Source organism: Polyodon spathula, chromosome 5, assembly GCF_017654505.1.
Source record: "Polyodon spathula isolate WHYD16114869_AA chromosome 5, ASM1765450v1, whole genome shotgun sequence".
Classification (NCBI taxonomy): domain Eukaryota; kingdom Metazoa; phylum Chordata; class Actinopteri; order Acipenseriformes; family Polyodontidae; genus Polyodon; species Polyodon spathula.
In genome coordinates, this window is record NC_054538.1 from 49,136,684 (window position 1) to 49,163,142 (window position 26,459).

General features: G+C 38.0%; 1 protein-coding gene across 1 annotated transcript in view; it reads left to right on the top strand.

The window, feature by feature from the left end:
* The first annotated feature begins 626 nt into the window (after positions 1-626).
* The window catches only part of mcm3 (minichromosome maintenance complex component 3), a 36,744-nt gene continuing 10,911 nt past the window's right edge, over positions 627-26,459 (top strand). The window contains exons 1-11 of the mRNA XM_041250691.1: positions 627-797; positions 10,320-10,432; positions 10,870-11,078; positions 11,226-11,356; positions 11,807-12,045; positions 12,254-12,362; positions 13,732-13,885; positions 14,235-14,366; positions 18,148-18,356; positions 18,785-18,959; positions 22,803-22,929. Coding sequence (XP_041106625.1) covers positions 723-797; positions 10,320-10,432; positions 10,870-11,078; positions 11,226-11,356; positions 11,807-12,045; positions 12,254-12,362; positions 13,732-13,885; positions 14,235-14,366; positions 18,148-18,356; positions 18,785-18,959; positions 22,803-22,929 — 1,673 coding nt within the window. The 5' untranslated portion in view covers positions 627-722. The remainder of the gene's footprint in view (positions 798-10,319; positions 10,433-10,869; positions 11,079-11,225; positions 11,357-11,806; positions 12,046-12,253; positions 12,363-13,731; positions 13,886-14,234; positions 14,367-18,147; positions 18,357-18,784; positions 18,960-22,802; positions 22,930-26,459) is intronic.

Sequence of the window (26,459 nt, forward strand, 5' to 3'; positions counted from 1 at the left end):
CGTACTATATTGAATTACTACTTCAACCGATTTTCATTTGCTAAACCATTTATACAGATGATACCAGTAAACAAACGCTATTTAGAAATGACCCAATAAAGTAAATACGCCTCCTTATTTGTTACCCATTGATTTCCCCTCCCCTTCCTTAGTTTTCAGACTTGGCGCGTAAAATTAATTGTTGCTTCAAAATGCATTATTCCTATTTTCACAGCTCGATCCTTTACGTATATAAAATAGTTTACTTCCACATAGTAAAACGGCGTAAGCATGGTTTGTAATTTGGAGAGACAAATAACACGCAAAAAAAAAAAAAAAAAAAAAAAGGAGAACTAGACCACTGTATATACCCTAGATAAGATGGCGTCTCTATTCTCACAAAAAATGACTGAATATAGACTACATGGCCCTCCCACCAACAACCCACTGAAGAGGTGGAGAAATGAAGTTGTCACTTTCAATACCATTGGCCAGTTAAGCCGGTTTTAAATAAAGCGATTTAGTATTGGATATCCTGTGCCAGTACACGTGATATGTAAATATAATCTGCAATCTAGACCAATCGTATTTGAGACTCCCATTCAATGTCGCCATCCCTGGCGGGAAAATGTAACATTTTCGCGCCAGAGAAGTAGTGTACTACACGTTTTTTGCTGGGGCTGTGGTACCTACCATACTTAATTGAAATTATTTAATAAGCAATTAAATCTCCACTTGACAGAATGGCAGCCGAAATCGTTGATGACAGAGAACTGAGGGAGGCTCAGAGAGATTATTTGGATTTTTTGGATGATGAGGTGAGTTTAGCCAATTAAAAGTATTAGCTACAAAGGTATATTACAAAACAAACAAGATTCCATCATATACCATTCTACTACTAACGAAGTAACACTAATTATATCAGAAAATTAGCGTCAGCGATTTGATGGAAATTATTTTATGTTTAGGAAGTATACTTGCTTACATTTATTGTGTGTGGGTATGTTTGATTATGGTACCCTGCCAAGTTTTCATTTACAAGACAATATGCAGTTAACGTATGTATCGTTTATCTAATTGATTATTAAATAGACAGTTGCTATGCGTACGGCTGCTGTACATATTAAATTAATACTATTTTTCCGTTGATGTCACAAGACTCAAGTCATTCTTCTATAAGCTACAAGTCTACAATAGGCGGCAGCTGGAAGAGTAACATGCGTACGGCTCCTGTACATACTGAAGAATGCTGATGTGCTAAAGTAAGGCTACACATCATACATTGAAGCGCCGCGTGATGACGATACCAATGTATGCACATAGCGTGCAAGTCCCGTTTATTATTTATCACTGAAAGGCATGTGGTAATAACACATTTTAATAAAGGCTTCAAACATTCTGTAACTAGTACTTATTTTAATAACCAAATGCCAGGCAGTTCTGGGTGGATTCTTTGGCATCCCAGGAGTAGGCAGTGGTCCTGTTAGTCCCATCAATAAATAATAAAATTTGTTTACAGTTTTAATTACGAAAGCTCAAAGTCGACAGACTTAAAAGTAAAATGCAAGATGGCCCCTATATGAAAGTTTAAGCAAGGTTTGGTGTTTTTTTTTTTTAAAAAAAGCGCTTTTTTGTTTTCAGATATATGCAAGTCAGTTAAACCGCTTACAAAAGTCCATTTGATTTTTTGATAGTTAAACAGAGATTAAGTTTGCCCTCCCTACTGTAAGTGGAGAACTACCGAAAGCCAGGACTGTAGGTGCGTTCTTACAGCGGATTTCTCCTGTTCTGGACAGATGCGTGATGTCACTAAGCTCCACCCGCTGAAATTTCTTGCAGAGCCTAGCGCAGCTCTGCAAAGTAGCTGCGGCAGGCTGGCTCTAGGACTATAAAGGGAGGATGGGACAATGATGTCACAAGGTTAGCGGGGCTAACAACGGAGCTCTAGTCTGGAGCCCAGAAGTGAACGTTTGAGAGTAGACTCGCAATGCAATCTATCAACGCTAGTGGCGAAATGTTTCTTGCCATTATTTTAAAATCTCATCCGCATAAATAACTGAAATAGTAAAAATCAAGTGTGCTTTACACAGAACAGCTAAAATCACTTTTACTACAGTTAATGTATATTGATTTTAAGGACAAGACATGGAATTTCACCGTTCGCATATTTGTTAAAAAAAAAAAAATACATGAATTGTCAAAATTAGACGTAAATTGTATTCATCAATAGCCTTTGTGTGATCGTGTAATGTATACATGGTCCAATTTGAGAATGGCTGCAGTAGGTTAGTAGCAGGACTCAAAGTCCTTTTCACCATGGGCTTTAAGTTCACAACAGTTCATTTCACCAAATGAAATAGTACAGGAGTTGTAATAAATTAAGAGGAACATGTTCATCACTATGATAATCCCCATTCTCTTCATTTATTATTGAAGTATTTTTAAATAGGTTTCTATTTATAATAACTTTAGTTTTAAAAGTTACAAATATATTGTATATAAAGTAATGAGACTGAAGTTTATCAACATGAAATGCGCAAATTGAAGGACTCCTTTTTGAGAATAACGTTTAGTAAAGAATAACCTATGCCATGCATATTATGTATCATCGTGTCAGTGTTTCCCAGTCCTAGGGTAGTGTCCTTATTAACACATGTTACAGGCGAACGGGAGTCATCGTCTGCTCCCTCTTCTATCTATGGAGGGGGCTGGGAGCAGGAGGGAAGTTTATGAAGTAGAGAGGATGGAGTTACAGAGGAGGGAGCAGACAATGTCTCCCGTTTGCCTGAAACATGAAGATGTCCTAATAGGTTTTGTGCTTGAGACCTCATGTCTGCCTACTGTACCTGTGGCCCTTTGAGCAGACTTTTTCAAACTTTCAGTTCACATTTGCTCCTACAGTAAAATTAGCATTTTCCACCAGCATATGCAGTGTGATTTTTGGCAAGTCTTATTTTTAGAGAGACTTGATGACAGGTGGGCAGACACTGAGTGCACTTATCCAAAGTGTCCCACACATACGCAATGCGGTGTTCACATGACATCAAGTATTCATGGTTGTCCTGCATAAAACTATGCAGCTTTTTGTGACAACTGTAAATGGCTTCAGAAGTATGCTGTAGATGCCTTTTGGTTTTGAGATGTTAATAGCTGGGGAGTCTTGGTGTAATGTAGCTTTGCTGTGATAGTTTTGACCTACTTCAATTTTCATGAAGACAAAACCTTAACCATAACTAGCATGATTCCATTTTTTTTCTGCAAGAACAGCCCACCCAGTGACGTAGAACCCTTGATTTTATGAAGTCTAAAGGCGAAGTGTCAGCCACTCCTACAGGAGATGCACACAGAATCTCCATTGCTTCCTCAGTTTCATCATCCTTGTGATGATACATCCGGTGCTGGGATTTTATGGTATCTGTACAATCAATGGATATTGGGATTGTTAGTGTCATGATTAGAATTCACTCTCAAAACTGAGATAGAAGTTTTAACCGGTACCTGCACTCTTTAGCTTGTGCATGAATTGCATTGTTAGAGTGCAGTTGAGAGTGCAGGTTTTCATTTGCATCAGTGGAGATTCAGCCACAATGAAACATTTACAACAGGACTCAAACCACAAAGTTCTGATACCTAGTTTACCTTCTCTGGAATGAACAGTGGGACAGTTAAGTTCTTTATCAGAAGAGGCAGCCATAACTAGCATGGCACATGTTGCCATCCGCACACCTGTGTGCGAGGGCTTCCAGTTTCCAATTATACTGGTCTTTCAATTCTTGAAGTCAGTCAAGCTTCCACTTTGCCCCTGCGGTAGCACATATTGCAACACACAATACTGATACTAAAATGTGATATGAAGAATTTATCTAGGTGAAAGTAGTTATTTCCTGGTGAGTAAAATCTAAGCAATTACTTGTGGCTTGTTACAGTAGTACACTTTTTCTATAATACTTGTAAGTTTATAAGTTACCCACCATACAGATGATTCCAGGATGTCATCAAGTCAAACCAGTCATTGACCAAATGGATGAACCATGCAGTAGTCTCATGCTCTGGTCCAAGGTCCACATTGGATTAGTCTAATTGCAGCAGCTGTAGAGTGTGAAAACTCTGCATACAGGAGTAACCTGCAATGCAGACAACATTGTGCTGCTTGTTTACTAGCTTTGGTACATCTAAACAATATCCAAAAACCATGATTCTTATCAGGAACAGCACTGGAAAGGAGTCCCCCCCCCTATTAAACTGTGCACTTGAAAAATGGTCCTGTGACAAAAAAAAAATAACAAAACCACACACTATGTGTGTGTATATATTATAGGAGAGAGAGAGATATGCACACACATACACACTTTCAAGCACTAACTAAAAACAAAGACAGGAACCTAACTATCTTGCAGGATAGCTAAGCCATTTACCTGACAAAAAACAAACATGTTGAGCACAAATTGAAAAGGTTTTTAACACTACCTTACTTTTCTGTGCTTGCACACACCACCAAGCAGGCTTCTATACACCCCAGCAGCACCTGAACTGACTGGCTGCTTTCTTTAAATACCCTGCACCTGGCTCTAATTTACAATGATAGCCAGGTGCAGGGGATTATTACTAATAAAACAATTGAACATTTAACAAATGTGCATTTGCACATTTTTTTTTTTCTTAGCAGGGAGGAATTAACCCTCTCCCTGCTCACAATATATATTATTATCAGTACTGACTGAGTGAATAGGCTCCAGTTACGGCGCCTGCTATCCCGAACTGCATCAAGGGATTGACTGACCTATCCTTCTTTATATAACCCTAGGGGTGGCTGTGGCTGTGAACCAAAGAGATGATGCAGAAATCATCGTAATGCAAATAACCACTAAAACTACTGCTGCCATCTTGTTAGTGGAGGTGAACGACATGTTATCTTTATGCATAGAAGTGTGAACAGCCTTGTCAGGTCTTGTTCCTGTGTAATTCATGATTCATTAGACACTTATTTTAAAGTGTTACCCACAAAAATGAATTAATTGATCAATATAAAATATTAAATTAATAGTAAACCTAATGTACTAATCCATGATAAGTAGTGTATACTGTTAGAGTAAAGTTAATGTTCAACAGTTACATCAAACTGACTGTATAGCCAGAAACTATATCTATAGAATGTTTATCTATCTATATAGATCTATCTATCTATAGAATGTTTAAAAATTAAAATTAAAATGGACCGCAAGTTAATGCAATCACCATACATTGTGATAGTTCATGCTTTTGTTTCAGTAAGACTTGATTAATGCAATGCTTTATTTGCTGGACTTCCACATCAGGTCTTAGGGTTCTGACTAGAACCAAAAAACGGGGTCATAGAACACGTGTGCTGGCCTCATTGCACTAGCTTCCAATACATTTTAGAATTGATTTTAAAATCTTATTAACATATAAAGCTCTAAATGGCTTAGCACCAGAGTACCTAAGAGAGATTTTGTCCCCATATAAACCTCTATGCACTTTAAGGGCAGCTAACGCTGGACTTTTGTGCCTCCCAGTGGTAAAATTCAAAAGGAGAGAACAAAGTGCATTTTGTTTTAATGCTCCCAAGCTGTGGAACTATTTGTCTTTCTCTGTTAGAGATGCTGCTTCAGTCAGCATTTCTAAATCAATATAGATCAGCTTGTTTAACCTAATCTAGATATAAAGTTGCTGTTATCTATTTTTATCTGCTAACTTTGTATTTTATTTGTTGTTCTTATTTATTATTTTATTTTTTTTATTTTTACTTATTTCCTGTGTTTTTTTAAAGTAATTGTCCTGGGCTCCCGAGTGACTCATCCAGTAAAGGCGCTCTGCGTGGAGTGCAGGATGCACTCTATGCTCTGCGTGGAGTGCAGGATGTGCCCTGTAACCTGGAGATCGCTGGTTCGAATCTGTCACCGATCATGGCCGGGAGTTCCTAGGGGGCAGCGCACAATTGGCCGAGCACAGACTAGGTGGGGAGAGCTCAGGTCAGCAGGGTAATCCTTGGTTCATCACGTACCAGCGACAGCTGTGGATGATAGGGCGACTGAGGGTCTGCTGTCTAAGCCACTCAAATCTGTGTTGTCCTCCGCCACTATGGGTCTGGTGGCTTCACTGTTGACCCGCAGTGGGAAAAAAAAGACCACTGGCAGGACACGTTTTGGAGGACGTGTGTCTGCTACCGTTTCCCGAGTCGCCGCGGGAGTTGCAGTGGTGAACCGGGATAAAAATAATAATTGGGCATTCCGAATTAGGGAGAAAACAGGTAAAAATCACTGGCAACAACTAAATAAAAAAAATAAAAAATAAATAAATAAATAGTCCTATCTAGATATTTGCTATTTATTGTTATTATATCATCATTGTATTTTGTTAATTGTGTGGTTATACTGTTCTGTCTTGTTTCTTGATACATGCTGTCTGTAAAGCGCTTTGAGATACCATGGTATGAAAGGCGCTATATAAATAAAATAAATAAAATAAATAAAAATAAATGTAATTAAGTTTCATTATATACAGCAAACAAATAGAGTAAGTAATTAATAATGCAACTAGAATATAAATAGGTGATGTTGCTGGTAAGTTTCCCAAAGGTTTGGAGAAGGCGTTATTAGTTGCAGTGTGACGTCAAACAGAGCAGCCACACGAAGCAATCTCTGGGAATGCGTTTCTCTAGTGCTACCTGTGACGTCAAACAGAGAACAGCCACATGCAGCAAGCTCTGTGTTTCTCTAGTGCTAGCTGTGACATCAAACACAGCAGCCACGTGCAGCAAGCGCAGCCAGCTCTGGGATACAAGATCACGACCTGTGTCTTAGCTCAGTCTAAGATCTATATAGACAACATGGTCAACTCATTTTCTTCCGTCCCTGTTGAAGAGGTGCACCACGGGAATCCAGAGAGTTCCGGTAGCAACTTATCCCCTATCTGTATACTGTAAAATCTGCCTCATTTCCTATTCCAAGCCTTCTCTTTTAAAAACAATTGCATTTTTAAACACGATTCACCTGGATTTATTTACAGACACCCCTCCTTAACACATACATGTTATTATTTCTACAATCAATGTTTTCACCTGGTCTGACGAGAGCTCTTTATCGCCGAAGTGCTGTCAGAAATTGCCACTGCCATACATATTCATGAACAGTCAAGACTGGGGTGTGGTTTGGTTGTCAAGGGGTTAGACAACAACTAGTACTACAGTGTAATGCCTCGGAGGTTGTGGCAATATTGAAAAGAATTGTAGTTTCTCCCTTTTGATTTTTCCACGGGATGATCCTTTGATATCCGTAAATGAAATATAAAGTTTAAAAGGATATAAGTAAACATACATAAAATACATTAAGAACTATTATTGTTAGAGTATTCAAAACTGTTCAGTCATGAATTGCAGCCGTACCTGAGAACTGAGCTAAGAATATAAATACAAGCTGGTATTTAATTTAAAAAAAGAGATGTAAATGTACATATTTTTAAATGAAGCAGTTGCTTAATTAGTGACATAAATATACAAAGTATTTTTAGTAAGACTATTTTCAATAATGGCATTGTATTTTTAATAATAGACACTTTTTAATAATGTGTAAATAATGGATCATACATATAAGGAGAAAGGATATGAAACAGACTTCAGCCAATGGCAAGCTTCTTAAAGAAATACATATTTTTAAATGAAGCAGTGGCTATTAATTAATAGATCCAGACAGTAATGATGATGCATTTATACAATAAAGACAGCTTTTGATGTTAACATTTTTACAGGAACCAATCCTATACTATGGCTTTTCGCTTATGAACAACTTTCAGATAATGACAGCTTTTTGATGGCTACCTGCAGCATCTGCTGTATATAAATAACAAGCTGAATTCAGGAGCTCTAAAACGTACGAAAGATCAACCCTCGGAAAATTGAAAAGGAGATATTACTATTTCCTTTTACTGTGTTGCCACAATTAAATGCGGGACACCTCCGAGGCATTAGTACTATTTGTATTAGTGATTGCATTAATAATAAAGGCCTAATCTACCTGCTACCAAATCACACTCCAGTGTTGACTGCTCATGACTATGTATGACACTGGCAATTTCTGACAGCACTTCGGCGATAAAGAGCTCTTGTCAGGCCAGGTGAAAACATCGATTGTAGAAATAATAACATGTATGTGTTAAGGAGGGGTGTCTGTAAATAAATCCAGGTGAATCGTGTTTAAAAATGCAATCGTTTTAAAAAGAGAAGGCTTGGAATAGGAAATGAGGCAGATTTTAGATTATATAGAGAGGGGAAAAGTCACTACCGGAACTCTTTGGATTCTCATGATGCACCACTTAGGCACGGAGGGAAGTTTCAATGTTAAATCAGTGGAGTTGACCATCTTGTCTATATAGAAGATCTTTGACTATCTTGTCTATATAGAAGATGTTTGACTATCTTGTCTATATAGAAGATCTTTGACTATCTTGTTTTAGTAGAAGGTCTTTGATATCTTGTTACATTCGCACTCTTCCCAACCCACCCACATCACATGAGCACCGCGTGCCACATGACCACCTACAGGGAAAAATAGAATACTGTGCATTTTGCTGGTGCGCCGTACCTGGAGACACTTCGCCTTAAAAAGTGCCACCCTTCAATAATTGGCCATCATTTTGACACTCAGGTTGTATTTTTGCTGTTATTTTATTATAATAAAAAAGGTTGGTTAAAAAAAAAAAAAATAGCTATACATCAGACATGTTGTAACTGGTGACTTTAACATGTTAATTTCAATTACAATTTTTCTAGTAATGTACATATGTGCAAACTTTAGTTTAAATCAAGTTTTATGGTAATTAACATTGTAGTCAAACTGCTTGGATTTGCATGCTGCAGGCTTTGCCTCTGTTCATTTTCCACTTTGTCAGAGGTGGGACTCAAATGCTGTTTGTTTTTAACTGTGTAAATTTATTTTTATATTTTTGATAAATATTTTGAGATAAAATGCAGCTCAACAAATGCACAACACACATTTGTTATATTTAAAACTAAAGATTTAAGCATTCAGGGACAGACAAGTCGGTAGTCCGGGCGCCCGGGACTACCAAAAATTGGGTCCGGACTACCGAACTGTAATGATGCAAAGCCAGCGGGATTACCGGCAGTTTCTAAAGATTATTTTTTCTTAAGTGGTTACTTCAAAGATCTTCCGATTAGAAGATCTTTGGGTGCTTTGTACAGACAGACTGATAACAGCTCAGGTTACTTCCCGTTTAGTACACGCCTACTCAGTTGAAGCGGTAGCTATAGTAACCAGCGAATCCAATCCTGATTGGTTCATGACTTAAGATTCATGGCATTCCATTTATTTTGTTTTTTTAATCACGCGTTAGTTGCTCGCCCATAACGCCGGGCCTGGATAAAGTCTGGGAAAAAAATGCAAATGATGCTGTCAAGCATAATTCCCAACATTTTATATAAGGAAACTAATATTAGCTTGTTATTGTTTGGTAGAAATATTAACAGAAACTAAGTGGCGAACTTAGTAAGCTTTGGCAGTATCTGGTTATATACGGCTAAAAAAACAAACAAAGACATGTTTTATTAGTGGCCCTCAGAAGCGATGTATCTGTCTACATTTTTTTAATGGTGCGTAGCGTTAAATGGAAATGTTTATCTACTGAAAAATGTGGGCTACCAAAATTTGTGGCAGCCTACCATGGTTTAGCTTTTGGTAGCCCATCGGTTACTATTTTATGTAAATCAAATATACCTTTTATTTTAAACTTGTGTGATTGATGGTATATAGTATGCGGTAAACCATGTAATAACATATCATAATAAATTGTTATTCTCTTTATATATATATATATATGTCACTGCTCATGTTGTGTAACATTTGGTTATGATGTGAATCTCCTAGTTGCAAGGGTTGATTATTGTATAAGATTTGATTGTAGGTGTTTCCTTAGCCACGTTTACACATACTTTTTTTTACATAATTGTAGCTGCTGTGCTTACAGCAGTGTAAGAAGAAGCCTATAAATGGGGCTTTTATGCAACCAAGCTACACAAATAACATGCTTCATTACGGCAGGTGTTATTTTATTTTTTTGTCCAATCCTGCAGGTTTTGATTAACTGGGTGAGTGTAAACGAAATCACAAACTGCTTTATCTTTTGCCAACCAAAAAACCTTTGCTTTTTGTTGGTGAAAACGTTATTATTATATTATAAATAATAATATAATAATAATAATAATAATAATATATATAATATATATATATATATATATAATATAATATTATATATATATCATATATATATATTTTTTTTTTTAATCAATTGTACTTTACTTGTTACAGCAAGATCAGGGAATTTACCAGAGCAAAGTACGGGACATGATCACCAATAATCAGCACCGCCTGATTGTGAATATCAATGACCTTCGACGGAGGAACGAGAACCGTGCTGCTCGGTGAGTGTAGCTGTGGCTGAGTCAACTCGGCTGTGCTGATCCAGGCTACCCCTGCAAAAACAGGAGGGAGGAGGCAGGAATATTTTGCCACTATGAACTTTTGCTTACTAAATATCCTCATATCTTTGAATAGATACATTTCCCTTCAGGTCTATGGAAAATAGAATGTTCTGCCAATGTAGAATATAGAATTTTACATATTTCACTGTGGTTTCCCCATAATGCTATAACTATAACAATTCTTAACAGACTTTTGAACGCAAATAGCCTTGTACCCAGGGTTGATGTGCCATAATTACAAAACATCCACTGTTAAGGTTACAGAACCAGCAAGAAACAACTAAGGTGTACCCTAGTTCTTTATTTGAACACCGTATAGTGGTAAGTGCTTTGTGTATCTGACCCTGATGTGTCTTATTCTGGCGTTATGTTGTTAGGTTACTAAACAATGCGTTTGAGGAATTGCTGCCATTCCAGCATGCCCTGAAGGAGCTGGTTGCCACTGTTGATGCCACTTACGCCAAGCAATATGAGGAGTTCTACATTGGTTTGGAGGGGAGCTTTGGCAGCAAGCATGTAACACCACGCACACTCACCTCCCGCTTCCTGGGAAGTGTTGTCTGTGTGGAGGGCATTGTCACAAAGTGTGAGTTTTTACTCTGGTTCTCGTCTGTGGTGTGCTTAAAGTATGGCTGGGGTAAACTTTTCCACCTCCTTTCAAAAATTAAAAAAATTGGTTTCCATTACTTATCTTCATAACTTATCCCTGCTCCTCTGTTCTGTCTGTCTGCAGGCTCGCTGGTGCATCCAAAGGTGGTCCGCAGCGTCCACTATTGTGCTGCCACCAAGAAAACCATGGAGCGCAAATACACAGACTTAACTTCACTGGAACCCTTCCCCTCCAGTGCTGTCTACCCCACGAAGGTCAGTATTCTATGGGTTTTCATAGGATAAAACAAATGACTGTCCCAGTCATAAAAATCGATAAAAATATTGTTTGTTAAAAATGCTCTATTCTATGTCATATGGAACAAAATTCATGAAGTTGGCGACTCAAAAAAATCACTTTCATGTTTTTAAATAAATTTTTGAAAGCTGAACCACCACCTGTGATCATTCATTCATTCATTTATCTATTCATTCATTCATTTATCTATTCATGTGTTTTGATCTCACTTTTCTTTCTAATAAAATGTTTGTTCTATTTTCTGATGTTAAAATGCTTTCAGCTAATGAAGTCTTATGATATCCCACTGTGGTGCGTCAATGGTCCAAAAACTGGAAAGATTCAAAACTGTTATGCAATGTGCTTAAATTGTACCCTGCGTTATCTTTAATTTTATGATCCTCTTTACTTTGTATTGCTCCCTGCAGGATGAGGAGAACAACCCATTGGAGACAGAGTTCGGGCTGTCTGTATACAAAGACCACCAGACCATCACCATTCAAGAGATGCCAGAGAAGGCACCAGCTGGCCAACTGCCGCGATCTGTGGACATTGTGCTGGACAGTGACCTTGTAGACCAGGTTAAACCAGGGGACCGGGTGCAGGTCATCGGGACCTATCGCTGTTTGCCAGGAAAGATGGGTGGATACACCTCGGGAACTTTCAGGTAATCTCTATGGTTCTTAGTGCTTTTTTTATTATTGAAACAAATTATGGACCTGTGTGTACCCCTTTTAATGGTTAGCAGCAGATAAGACAAGATCAACGACTTAGGAAGTTTTCTTAAGACCAGCAAGGGCATTGTTGTTGTCCCTGGTTTGACTTCTGCAGTTAGTTACTTTTTTGTTACCTCTCCCCCCCTCCCACCTTCTCAGAACCATCATGATTGCCTGCCATGTGAAGCAGATGAGCAAAGAGGTGTCTCCTCTATTCTCGGCTGATGATGTGGCCAAGATCAGGAAGTTCAGCAAAGCTCGCTCTAAGGTAGAGAATTGTTACTCAACTTTCATAGTCTATATATTAAAGACTTCTGATATTTTAGCTCATTGAAGCCATTAGTAATTCTCTAAAAGTGTATCAAACAAGGACACAATTGAAATTACATCTTGTCCTGATTAATTTTCCAGTTTAAAAGTTAGTAAAGTTGACCACATAACAGTCTTTTTGCTATCTTTGTATCCTATCTGCTTGTAGTCTTTAAACTGCTAAATGGAATTCAAATTCCAGTGCACGAGGTGTTATATTGAACCTCATATCCATAGAAAATATAACTATGCAATGGAGCTAACAGCTGTGCTGTTATTTTTTAAAAGATCCTTACTGCTGAGATCAGTGGTTACATGCAGGACCACTACGATTGAGTGGCTACTACAACAACGTTTTGTAAACATTAAACTGAAAATCCATAGTGTTTATTACATAATTTTCTTTACCTTCCTGTGACGGTGCAGTGGGTGTGGGTGTGGAGCAGACGTCACAGAGTCACTTGTGAATTTGCAAATACCCTACCACAATGGTAGGGTGAACTTTATTAACAAAAAAAACACAGTTCAAAGCAACAAAAATATAAATCATAAGTTCCAACAGAGCGAGTACCTCTCAGCTCCTTGGGTGCACTTCTGGGGTGGTGAAAAGTGCAGGTGCTCAGGTGCTTAAGTGTCCAGTTCTGTTGTCCGGGGTGTGTGGTGTCCAAGGTGAAAAGTGCTGGCAGTGAAGCTCCTTGGCGTCAGGGATCACTCTGACAATAAACACAAAAACGTAGCACAAAAATAACCAAATAAACAAACACACTGCTCAGGAACCTAGCTCCAGTATTACTTCAACAAGCCTCGCACTTACAAAATGACAGCCCTTATATACCAGGGGACTCCACCCCATAATCAGCGTGACTCAGCACACCTGCCAGTTGTCTAATGCAACACATCTGATCACAGTGATCTTGTCTCCTAATGTGGTCATTCCGCCCTGCACCAAGATGGCCGACTTCCTTTTCCGACCCTCTCTCCAAGCCGGCCCATCTCTGAACAGGCATGCAAGTACCTCTGCTTAGTGCCCTCTTGGGTTGGGAGGGAGATTTGCAGGTCAGATCCTCACGCTCCCTGTCACACTTCCCTTTTTAGGTGCATAGATAAAACAGGCTTGGCTATTGTGAAACCCCTGGAGTCAATAATTTCTTGAAACAGTTCTCCTGACTATAATTAAAGCTTTAGAAACTGAATTCACCACAAACTTGTGGTGAATTCCACAAGGTGGTAAACGGGTATAAGGCAAAGTACATTGTGGCCGACATATTTGCCCTAGCACTATTGCATTGTGTTTATCCTGTTTTTTCCCTCTCCCCTCTCTTCTGCAGGATATCTTTAACCAGCTAGCCAGGTCTCTGGCTCCCAGTATCCACGGCCATGAGTACATCAAGAAGGCCATTCTCTGCATGCTGCTTGGGGGGGTGGAAAAGGTCCTGGAGAACGGCTCTCGAATCCGTGGCGATATTAACATCCTGCTCATAGGTGCTGACAGTAAATTATAGGCTTTTGGCATTACTGTGTGAAAACAAGTATTTTGCATTCAGTCCTGAAGCCAGAATCTTTCACTGAATTCTCATTGGAATTTTTATTATGTTTGGAGAATCACTTACAGACTGTGATTAAACTTGGTAACTTCAGTTTGAGAGTGTCAGAATCTGGGGAAATAAGAGGATCTGTCCTTTATGTACATAGTGTAAACTTTTATGGTATTATGATGTATTGAGTTGGTGTTATAAAAATGTATGGCTTTATATGTTAAAAGAAAATAATTAAATAAATTTAAAGACAGTTGATGATGGTTGCCTCACGTTGCTTCCCCTCTGTCTTCCAGGTGACCCCTCTGTAGCAAAGTCCCAGCTCTTGCGTTATGTGTTGCACACAGCTCCCCGGGCCATCCCCACCACAGGCCGAGGCTCCTCTGGGGTGGGTCTGACTGCCGCCGTCACCACCGACCAGGAGACCGGTAAGACAAGAATCACCATCTCCCTGACATTGCTTCATTCACTGAGCTCTTTACATTATGTTCTCACATAGAGATTAACCCGTTGCAGTTCTATGTTGGTCCAGGTCTGACATTACAATTTTCCCATCCCAGTCAGATGTCAGACCCTGTCCGACATCATCAAAAAGATGTAAAGCACAGGTCTCTAGTCATTTTTTCTCCAGAAAAAATGGCCGTGTGAGACAGACAGGAGCCGAATGAAGCTGAAAAAAAGGGTGTATCTCATAACCCAATGCACTACAGAGATAACACAGACATAACAAAGGAGGTAGCTGCTTCTGCATCCAGCGCTCAGAGAATTTCACGGACATTTGTAGAGCTTTTTGAGATATTATAATAATAAAATAATTACTTAGATCGCATTATTGAGGAGTTTGGTGATAAAATGAGTGATCAGGAGAGGATTTATCAGTATGCACTATAAATGTAAATGTCTATAAAGAGGTATGTGAAATATACAGCGAACAAGGGATGGGGCTTGGCTGGACATACAGTACCGAGTGTCCTTTTGCGATTAAATGCCTTTTAAACCTGTTTTACTCTGGAAAAAAAAAAATATTATAAACAGCGCATGTGAAAATAACTTGGACCTGACGTACCTGACAAGCACTGAATAAATGGACTGCAAAGGGTTAAGCATGCAGTCTATATCTATGATAACAACCGACAGTGTTTCATAGGATCAGAGAATGTTTCAAAATCAGAGGCAGAGCCACAATTAATGTCTTGTTTAAATTTAAAGTAAATTGTAAAATTGTTGCGATACTTGTGAATATTGTTTCAAAATTGTATAATGCAACAAAAATATATTAAGAGTTAATGCATGACTGTGATAATTGACCCTTTCTCAGTCAAAATGGCAAGTTTCTTATTATCTAAAAAGCTTAATGGGAATGCTGTTCACATCCCACGCAGAAGGAGAACACAAACATAAAACGTCATTAACTGGGGTTGGCATTGCAGGGGAGATGAAGGGAGGTTCCAGTTCCGAGTGACCGTTTTCTAAGCATTATTTGTGAATGCTTATTCACTATTGCAGGGGTGGCCATCCTTTCACAGACCAAGAGAAAATAAAATGTACAGTGACAAAGTGCTTAATTTAGCATTTCACTGATGTTTTACTACAATTACTATCACACACACACTATTAAATGAAGCTGACCTTTATTTTTTCAGTACATACGTGACATTGATCCTAACGAATACATTTTCACTATATGTAAAAGCATAGTTTTGTTTTTGTTTCTTGTTTGGGTGAGTAGCTAACTATCGTTTGTTTTCTTATACCACATACAGGCAGGATCTGTACTCAGTGTGACTTTTGGTATTATTACTACGCACATTGTTCTGAATGCAGCTTTTAGATCTGAGATGGATACGTTCTACCATGTGATGCGAGAGCTGCAGGTCTGAAATTTGCTTTTGCAGTTGATTGTTGTTTGGACAAAGGATAGCAATAACATCCCTAAGGCAAGTTTTCACAAACTCACCTTCGAAATAGGTTTTTTTGTTTGCACGGGTAATGTTCCAGGCCACTTGTTAGGAGTAGGCTAGAGCGCGGTCTCGGATTGTTTGGCAAATTTGGTCAGCATTTGCGTCTGTTTATCCTTTTGCTTTTTACCAACAGCAGTCATTTTGACGGGTACATTTTAATCAGCTCCGATATGAAAATGAAATACAAGCTTCCAGGTATAACTCAAAAGATGTATTCATGAACATAATATCTAACATTTGTATAGCAGAAACACCATATTTAAATAGAAATTAGCACATATAACGCATGACTATCATGGCGGTTCCAGCATTAACTTTTAAAGACAGAAGTTCAGAATCTTTTGGAAATTCTTTGTCAATGCGGGCATGGTTTGAGGTGAAATAATGCTGCAGATTTGAAGAATTGAACAAAGGCAAGTGCTCGGTTTCATAACACCTTAAGTGAAATTCCACTTAGTTTTCCCAAATGTTCTACTTAAGTAATATTTGTATTTAAGTATTTCTCTTAAGTTAGTTAACAGTTGCACAAACGACTTTAGGGGATAACTAAAAATACATAAATGTCCCTTTGAGGCCCCTTAAAGAATTGAAGAGGACAGAGCCACACTTAGCAGAAAGATTTGCAGAGAAAATCCTTTAGATACAGTGAATGACGAGCAATTAATAACAAACTAAATACAGACCGAAATACTACCTTTTAAATGTCTGTATAATGCTGGAAGTAGATAAACAACCCCAAACAAGAAGAAATCGCGCATTGCTCCCTGTTCTTCAGATACAGCGGCAGCACTTCGTTTTTTTGCAACTGGTGCCTTTTTATTACTATAAAAATGTATACTTAAAAAAAAACACACACTTGGCTGGTTGCATAACATCTTAAGTGAGATTAATGGTTAATTCTGTTAAATACACAAGGTACTGCTCTCACTTTTGTTGCGAACACAACCATACAAATTGTTTAAACAAGTATGTTTAGTGTACATTTTTTGTAGATTTACCTGTGTTTTGTGATGCTCTTCTGAAATCAGAATATATATATATATATATATATATATATATATATATATATATATATATATATATATGTCAAATTCGGACATATTTGCCTGTTATTATTTGCTTTCCTTTATTATATTCCTCCATAAGTATTATGTTTTTCCTCCTCTGTCCAGATTGGTTTTCTTTTTTTATTTATTTTTATCAGCCATATTGTAGTTTTCCATTGCTTTCAAAAAAAAAAAATACATCACTCTCTCACTCCGTTAAGAAGGTTCAATATTTGTCTTCAGATTTTCTTTTTCGCTACTTTTTTCTGCCATTATGAACAAAACAGAAGCCGGTCCTGTTCAAAGTAAAGTTAACGGTTTCCAAGCTTCTGTAACTCAAGTAACAAATGCACAGTAAAGTAAGGGTGGATTTGATTTGCTAGTTAGTTGCTATGTAACAAAAAAGTGTTGCTGCCACACTGCTGATTGGCTAAGGTCAGAAATGGTTCGGCTTGTGATGGAAAAAAAAACTCAGAGACTTATTGTAAAAATAATGCACAGATAAAAAAAATAAAAAAAATAAATAAATAAATAACTTATTCATTGTGTAATGAAATATATGGGAAGTTCAAAGAGCCGCAGTTTGACCACAAAAGAGCAGCGTGCGGCTTGGGAGACGCCGGTTGGCCACCCCAGCACTATTGCTACAGTCCGTTAAAAAAATTTACTTCCCTGTATTTTTTTAATGCAAGACTGGACGTGAGACTATATATCTGTACATTTGTTTTAATTACTCACCCAGAGGACTACTGAGACACAGACATCAACTAGTCCTCATCAGATTTAATTCACCTCGGGCAAGCAGGAGTTTCTATCCCTGCAAAAGCAATGTATGTGCAAAATATACATGTCTCCTCTTATTGTCCCCATTTGAAAATAAAAGTTTACTTGACCACCATATTTTGAAAGCTAGTGGCCAAATGGCCACCAGCCTACAAAGTGATTTGTCCCACCCTTCTTTATGCTAAAATAAATCAATTGATTAGGGCATTGATTGGTAAGGCACATGCATTAATTAAACTCCTAGTTGTAGAAATAATCATATATTTAGCAAATTTAGTGCTAGTGCAAGTATTTTCTATATACGGAATCTGATTGATGATGCTCCTTTCTCCAGTCTTATTGTCTTACGTATTTGAATATCGTATCAATGTCATCCTCAAGAAAGAAATGTAATCGTGAAATTGCCACCTTTCACTCAGGTGAACGTCGGCTGGAGGCAGGTGCCATGGTGCTGGCAGACAGAGGCGTGGTCTGTATCGATGAGTTTGACAAGATGTCTGACATGGACCGAACTGCCATCCATGAGGTGATGGAGCAGGGTCGGGTCACCATCGCTAAGGCAGGCATCCATGCCAGGCTGAACGCACGCTGCAGTGTCCTGGCTGCTGCCAACCCTGTCTATGGCAGGGTGAGTACGTCTGGGGGGGAGCTAATCGGGTGGAAAGGAGGCTTTATTTATTCTAAATAGTGGTAAGAAATGATTTTAAAAGCATTTCAAAAATATGAAACAATGAATTAAACAGACAGTATTGTATATCATTGTTTAAGGTTAGGCTTTGTCATCTTGTATGGAGACACTGAAGAAGAAAAAATGCCCTAGTATTTCTTCAGATAGTTCTCTGTAGGACTGGGTCACTTTCACTGGCCTTATGTGACCCTGTCTACATTTCTGCCACTGATCTCCCAAATCAAAGGTGTGTGTGTGTGTGTGTGTGTGTGTGTGTGTGTGTGTGTATATATATATATATATATATATTTTTTTTTTTTCACCTCTCTGTTGAACCCATTTCCAATATAGCAAATTAGTGCTTGGATAACAGTCTCTCCCTCTTCCAGTATGACCAGTACAAGACCCCCATGGAGAACATTGGGCTGCAGGACTCTCTGCTTTCCCGTTTTGACCTGCTGTTCATCATGCTGGACCAGATGGACCCGGAGCTGGACCGCGAGATTTCTGATCACGTCCTGCGCATGCACCGCTATCGGGGTGTAGGGGAGCAGGATGGCGATGGTAAGGAGAGGATGGGATGTGGAACAGTCTGAGACCAAGTATCTGCATGCAGCTTATCAACTTCTAAAGATATGAAATTGTTTCCGCCATAGTATGAAGATGGAATTTGATAATCTTTTCATCTCTGGTTTTAAAGATTGTATTCATGAATTGCTTGACCCTCCTGCCAGTGCTTCCCCCTCAGTGCACATTAACAAATAGACCTTACTTATTTATACTATTCTTAGAACTCTGTATGCTGCTGGTTAAGTTTGAATCACACATGGTGTTTTTAACATTGTAATTTGCTTTTTGTACATCACAATTGTATGAAAATTGGCTGTATCTGCCACCAATTACATAGTTGACAAAAATTAGAAATACGTGCTTTGTTAGAATTTGCACAACAGTTTCTAAAATGGGAATCGAAATAACAGCTCAGTTTTGATATGTGGGATTAATACAGTATATACAAAAAACAGTCTGAACACAGCTGCTCTTGACCCTATTTAAAAAACGTTTTGCAGAAAGAAGTATACAGTCCAGATTAGGATGCACATGGAACCCGAGTTGCCAGATCAATCAATAAATCAATACTTTATTTATATAGCGCCTTTCATACAAAAAGCACTGTACAGGACAAAATATAATAAAATCAAAATACAATTCGTGTGTATAGCAGAGATGCCAACTGGTACGATTTGGCTGTAGCAGCTACTATTTTTGAAGTTCTGCTATGGCGAAAGGGAATAATACTAAATTATACTAAATAAATAAAAAATTATGGTAGTCCCTGAATGTTTGTGAAATATTACTTTAATACCATATGTCTATTTTATTTTTTTATTTTTTTTTTAACAAATTAATGGTTCTTAAATAATACTGTATTTCACTGAAATACTAAAAGCTCTGAGCTGGGTTGCTTAGGGGTCCTTCAGAAACCGCTGCTCAGATGTCCCCTTGCTATCATCGCATGTTTACTTGGTTGCTTGTTAGCTTGTCAGCTTGTCAGTAAGGCTGTGATTAAGTCACAGTGGACATAGATTCAGTGATTTTAGTAGAGAACATTGAACTTTACCAACACAACTTGAAATTCCACCTTAACCAAAAAAAAAAAGCTTTCACGTTTAGCTAATGATGTTGAACTAGCTCGGTTGCTTTACTTTGCAATGTAGTCGTTCACACTTTCGGTTTTTTCAGCTCTGTGAATTGATTTAAACATACATGCAGGTACAAGTCTACTGCCCGATTGTCAACCTGCAGCTGCATTTTTCAGTGCCTGTCGGATCTTCGACTCAAATCAAGTGAAGTATCTCTGCATAGCTGAGAAAGCAGTGTTTGAGCGTATTCTACTGCTTGAAGATTACTGTGTAGCACAGCGTGAATACCATTCTGACTACGAAATTGTCAGTGAAATGAAACGTGACAGTTCTGGAAAAACATGGAAATGAGATTCCCAACTCATTTTCTGCAACAAAAAAATGTACTTAGGGATGACCGGCGCTCCAGAAAGGCATTAAACATGAACAACATGTATCAGAATAATATGTAAAAAACAAACCAAAACGTCAAATAACTGCAATCAGTACCACAGCAGAAGCACCAGGTGCACACAGAGTCTTTCAACTTCAAATGTTATTTTTTAAAGGTATGTTTGCTGTCTTGTAGAACCCCCACCACTTTTTATGTTAAATGAACATTTTAGTTTATAGTTGTATATGCTGTGAAGCGTACCGGTTTTAAACTTGAACCTGATGTTGTGAAAACCATAACAATTAATTTAATTTAATTAATAAACATTCATTTTCCCCTTTTCCTACTTTTACAGAGCAATTTTTATGTTTATGTAGGTACTGTATATTGTATTAAAAATAAATACAAAATTCATCCCTGTGACTTCACACACCATTTCCTCCATCCTCCGTAATTTTGAACAAATTTACTGTGACCGTGCCGTGATTTTTAGTACAAATTTTAAGAACAAAATCCCAGCCTTACTTTTCAGTTATTAAAATAGGAATTAGAAATCAAACAACAAATGTCACTCTTTAAGGTTTAATTCCCTTTGAATAATTAATTATTGGATACTACACTGCATGTTGTGTTTTGATAGTTGCAGAGTAGTAAAAAATTTAAATAAAAAAATATGTGAAATCTTTCTTGAGGTGTGTGGCAGGAAATGGCGTTGCGGTGACGTCAGGCCAGAAGGAGGAACGAAAACACAGAGAGGTCAGGTAACTGCAGTTCACAGGTGCAACGTGCGCTGTTTATTAAACACAAAAAATAAATAAAATATTTAAACAAAATAAACACTTGCTCATAGAGCAATATAAAAGGTTTTAAATAAAATAAATCACAAACACAAAATACAAGTATAGGTCAGGCTGGGCGATCGCCTTCACTGTTCCTATATCTTTTTGTTTTTAAATTAAGCTCTCCTCTCGCTCTCCCATTCTCCACTTCCGAACACCCACCCTGAGCAGGGAGAGCTGCAGGCTTTTTATGCAGGTGACCATCTCCTGATTTAGCAACAAATTAATCATTTAATTCAGGAGATGGCCACCTTCTGCACGAGGTTTTAAATCAGCAACTGGCAGAGGACTAGCTGCCAATTTCGTCTCTGCCAGAACAAAATAAAAACAATAACAAAACAAAAGCACGGCTATGCCGTCAGAACAATAACCAAACACACAGCGTTCCGCTGTCATATATATATATATATATATATATATATATATATATATATATATACAAGATAAAACACAATACAATAAACAAATAAACAAATACAAAATAACACAGGGGCGGAGGGGGCGACCCTGTTCTAAAATTAACACTGTACAGGGCTGCTCGCCCTGTTACAAGGTGTTATTTTTATAAAGTTTTGAAGTTGAATATTTCAGAACTGGTTTGATAGTACTTACTCTTCATTTCTAATATTTGGGGCTGTAACTCAACGTGTTCATGTACCTTTCTGTCTGAATGTATTAAATATTCTCACAAAGCATGAAATGTGGGAGTGCAGAAATAAAGGAGATAAATTACTTTATACCTAAAAGCCCCGGGAGCAGTCACATTGACGGCCACACAGAAAACAATTGTATTGTGATTATACAGAACGGTATTCTACTTTATTATTTTTATTTACCAGTCCGTAGTGTGTTTAGCTGTAATCAGATTAGTCTCTACTCTGCCTCCGTGAATGACTGACAGTCTGTTGTTTTCAATCAGCCTTTTGAAGGCTGACACCTGCTTGCCAGCTGCGCTGCTTTGGTCAGTCGATTAGCGTCGGAACTAGTGAAAATAAATACCAGAGACCGTGGAGTTTTTCTACACAACAAAATATGGAGTTGATGTTTTGGATCAGATGGCACGGAAGTATTCTGTGAAAGCTGGCTCCCGACGGTGGTCTGTCCATCAACCGCTGGGTACTTTACAAAGAATGCAGGGAGAAGAATTTACCAAGGAGAGAATATATTTTACAGTTAGCATAGGAACTTCGCAAGAAGATTTTAGAACAGAAGGAGACTGCCAAGCGTGTACCCAGAGCTGAAGCTGGCAACCCTGTTGAGAGCAGCAAGAGACGCCAATGCCAGGTTGGCAAGTGTAATAAAAATAAAGCTTCGGACAGCTGTGCCCTGTGCAAAAAGGCGGCGTGGAGAAGCGAATTATCTGTGTTGTTGTGAACAGCCTTAGACTCAGGTTCAGTTGCTTTTGCTCAACTGATAATAAACCGATTGCTGTTGAAAAGTAAAAAATGTATTGCTATCGTATCAGTTTTATAAATATGTACATGTGGGAGGTTGGTGGGCTGAAGAGACGGGCCTAAATTAAATCAATTAAATCTCTCTCTCTCTCCTTAAGCTTTACCCCTGGGCAGTGCTGTGGAAAATCTGGCTACCGACGACCCCAATGCAATCCGTGAGGAGGAGGAGGAGCTTCAGGTTTACGAGAAACACAACAGCCTGCTTCATGGAAGCAGACGCCGCTGGTAAGGCCAGAAATCTATTGAATCATTAATTAAACCGGGCATGATGTGTAATTGCCTTTTATATGTAGGTCCTAAATGTTAGCGTTTCAAATCAGCAGCTTTTTCTAACCTTTGAATTACTCTTCGGAACTCTCTTCAGCTGTACAGTGGGTGCCGTGTTTTTCTTTAGAACTTCAAAAAAATGTAATCAAAATAAAAATGGTGGTTTCAAATCATGTGGCACTGTATGTCGATTTAAACAGCAACTGAAGCTAACTCTTCAAGTTGAAAAAAATATGTATAGATGGGGAAAAAGAAATTGTGACAATTACATAAAACCTAAATGTAACATAAAAGCAACATAAGATTATCGTCACCAAGATTTAGACATTGTTCCCTGTCCTGTTGAGTCAGTATAATAATGCTGTGCGGGTCAACCAAGGTTTGATTTAACAAAATGTATATTTATTGTATCAATACTACTACAGTGTGTTACATTGTTATAATGTCTATAGTGAGGTCAGTGTGATGTTGTAGCATCTAAGAACACGTAAGCCTACTACAGTAAAGATAATTATTTTATTACTACAGTAAATACATTTTATTTTACTTTGTTATTATTACCACTTAGCTTTGCCTTGAATAGTTAAGCTCATGCAAAATGTGAGGCTCCGGGAGAGGAGAGCGCGGGGGGGGCGGTTCTATAGTCTTCTTCAATGCTGCCGAAGTCTTTCTAAATCTGGGGGCAAGGTCCCACAAAGTAAAACTGTAAAATAAATAACCAGATACAAAATGAAGCCACAGCAAATATTATAACCGTAAACTTTACCAGAACTTGCTCTTATTGACACTGTAGTTCTAAACAACATTGAGGATGTGAATGTTTTACCCAGATAAGTGCCATCAACCAAAATTAGATTTTTCCCCAATATCTTAATAAGAAAAAACAGCAACTGTCACAGTGTTAAAATTAGAAGGTAAGTTACTCCCAGACCCCAAACCATCAGTAAACTGCACTATACATGCTTTGACAATGCCACTTGTACATAAAGCCTTTAGTACAATTTACAGTAGATAGATAGGGCGATATTTTTTTTTTCATGGTAAAAATTGCTTATTTCACAATCTAAAAATTGTTGTTTCACGATTTAAACATACTGTGTTTTAAAGCAAAATTTAAATTTTGCTATTAAAACACAGTATATAATATTATACAACACATGTTCCTAAATATTTAAATGCTTACTTGAGTATATTTAAATGCTTACAGTAAATGATAAATTCTAGATTTTTTTTTTTTACTGACTGCGACTAAAATGGTCACATGCACCATTGCCGCCTGCAACACAAACATATTGCCTCGCTGCTTTTAAAGAGACTAGCGAGAACAGTGAAAGTGCAATCTCCCACTTTAATTGATTTTTTAAAATGTATTTTTATTTTTATGTGCATTACATATGAATGAGCTATGATGCCAGTGCATGCCTTTTAACCCCTTCAGGCAATGCCTGAATATTTTGGGCTTCGCCTTTTCACAGCCCTGCCTGGTTTGTTTCTCAATTGCATCATTTCAAATGGTGCTGAACTGTGATCTGTGTGTACTGATTAAAACTTAAACTGACTAAAGCTTAAAACAGTCACATGGACTGAAGGGAAGGCTCGATGAACTTTGATCCCGGGTTAGATTGTAGTTTGGAGTGAAAACAGAGAGCTAACAGTAACATTCCCTACCTTGGCCTTGATAACATAGAACTTCTTGTCTGAATGCCAGACAATCGGGTTGTTTACCCATCCTGAGATGAAATACTTACAACTATCGGTACTTTGGTATGCCTTCATCTGGGAAGCTGTGTAGGGAGAGGGGTTCTCAACTAAATAAATCCAGATATCGCCAAAGTCGAAGTCAGGTAGTTCAGTTCTCTTTAAGTGCTGTAAAAAAACACCAGCAGTGTTTTAATAGGGATCACAAACCCCTAGAATCTGGGACTCATTTGTATATTGAATTCCTCACACTGGAGGTGAAAAGTGTGTTCTGTGGCAAATAACACACACTGCAGTGTGGAAGATACCAAGGGTGCATCAGCTGCCATTGCTGTTTTGACCTCCAGTATGGGGCTGGGGTCATGTTGGTGAAAACCCTTAATTACAGTGTCCACACTTCTGATAAACTGCACTACCTGATGCGATCTAATTAGAACCTGAGGTGGTCTCAAGTCCGGTATTAAACACTGGGTAGTGTGGACGCAAACTGTATTTAACACTTTTAAGCCGGTTTAAAGGTAGCTAATACGGTTTAAAGGCATAGTGTGGACAGGGCATTTGTAAAATGGAATTCGGCAAGCAGTCTCGCAAGGTAAGTCCGCATGGTGCAGTCCAGTTAGTTTTGGAGAATGGGAGTCATTGTGTTTACTCCAGTAGGGGTGAGGATCCTAATTTAAAGGATGAAAAGCTTTTCAATCTTATTTTCGCTGTAGACATGGAAGGTAAGGTGATTTCATGATTTGATTTTGGCTCTATGGTTTTATTTGTTCTTGATCACATATCCCTCACTAATATACCATGAGATGAGTAATGTATTTAGTACACGTTATCGTGTTTCCCGGTTTGCACTTTGGTTTATTTACTGTATTTATATGTAAATTACCTGTCAGATTGATCGTTTATCAATAGTTATTTAGGTAGATAATTTACTTCATAAAGCGATGTTCAAACAAGTCTTTTTTTTTGTCAGACATGTTTTATGTCTGCACAGGTTTTTATTTTATTTTTTAATTTACCATCTGAAGGGTACATTTTTATTAGGATCGATTTATCATTCTATCGTTTGACAGCGATCGATAGTCAAGCCTGTGCAGTGTTTTTGTGTAGAGGGTTTAAGAAAAGGAAAGTTTTTATTAAATTTGGAATTGGCTTTTTGCATTAAGTACAGAGCTTCTCCACTCAGGACTGACTCACTGAATCTGCATGCGATTGATCTCACCTTCTCCCCCCTGCCCCGCCCCCTGTGAGTGTTTACAGAGCAAGTTAAGAGTGTTGTGTTAGAATGAAATACTGTGTCGACCAAGCTACAAATACAGTGACTGCCGATGTTTGGCAATTATTTTCTAAAGTAAGATGGCAAGAAAGTAAAGTAAAGAAAGTAATGTTTGGGATACTCCCATAACACAACTGATCTGCATGACCATTTAATGAGATGGCACCCTACAAAACTTCAAACAAAATCCGCATTTACTCATCTGAACTACCCCAGAGTCAAAATGAAGAAAAACAACCAAGATCATTCCAAAAGCTGTATCTTAGAAGTGTTAAACATCCCCAAATTCAATCCCTAGTGAACAGGTATTATGCTGGGCAGATTGTAAGCAAGCGCCAGTCATAGCTTAAATTAAAACAAAATGAGGACACTATCATCATGTTCCTTAACTCAATTCAAATATAAGCCATGGACAACACTCTTGTTACTAAACTGCTGCTGACAGTGATAACTTTTTTTAAAATTAGTTTTTTCTTCTCTTGATTGGCTGTTACTGTAAGTTGTTATGGATTTAACA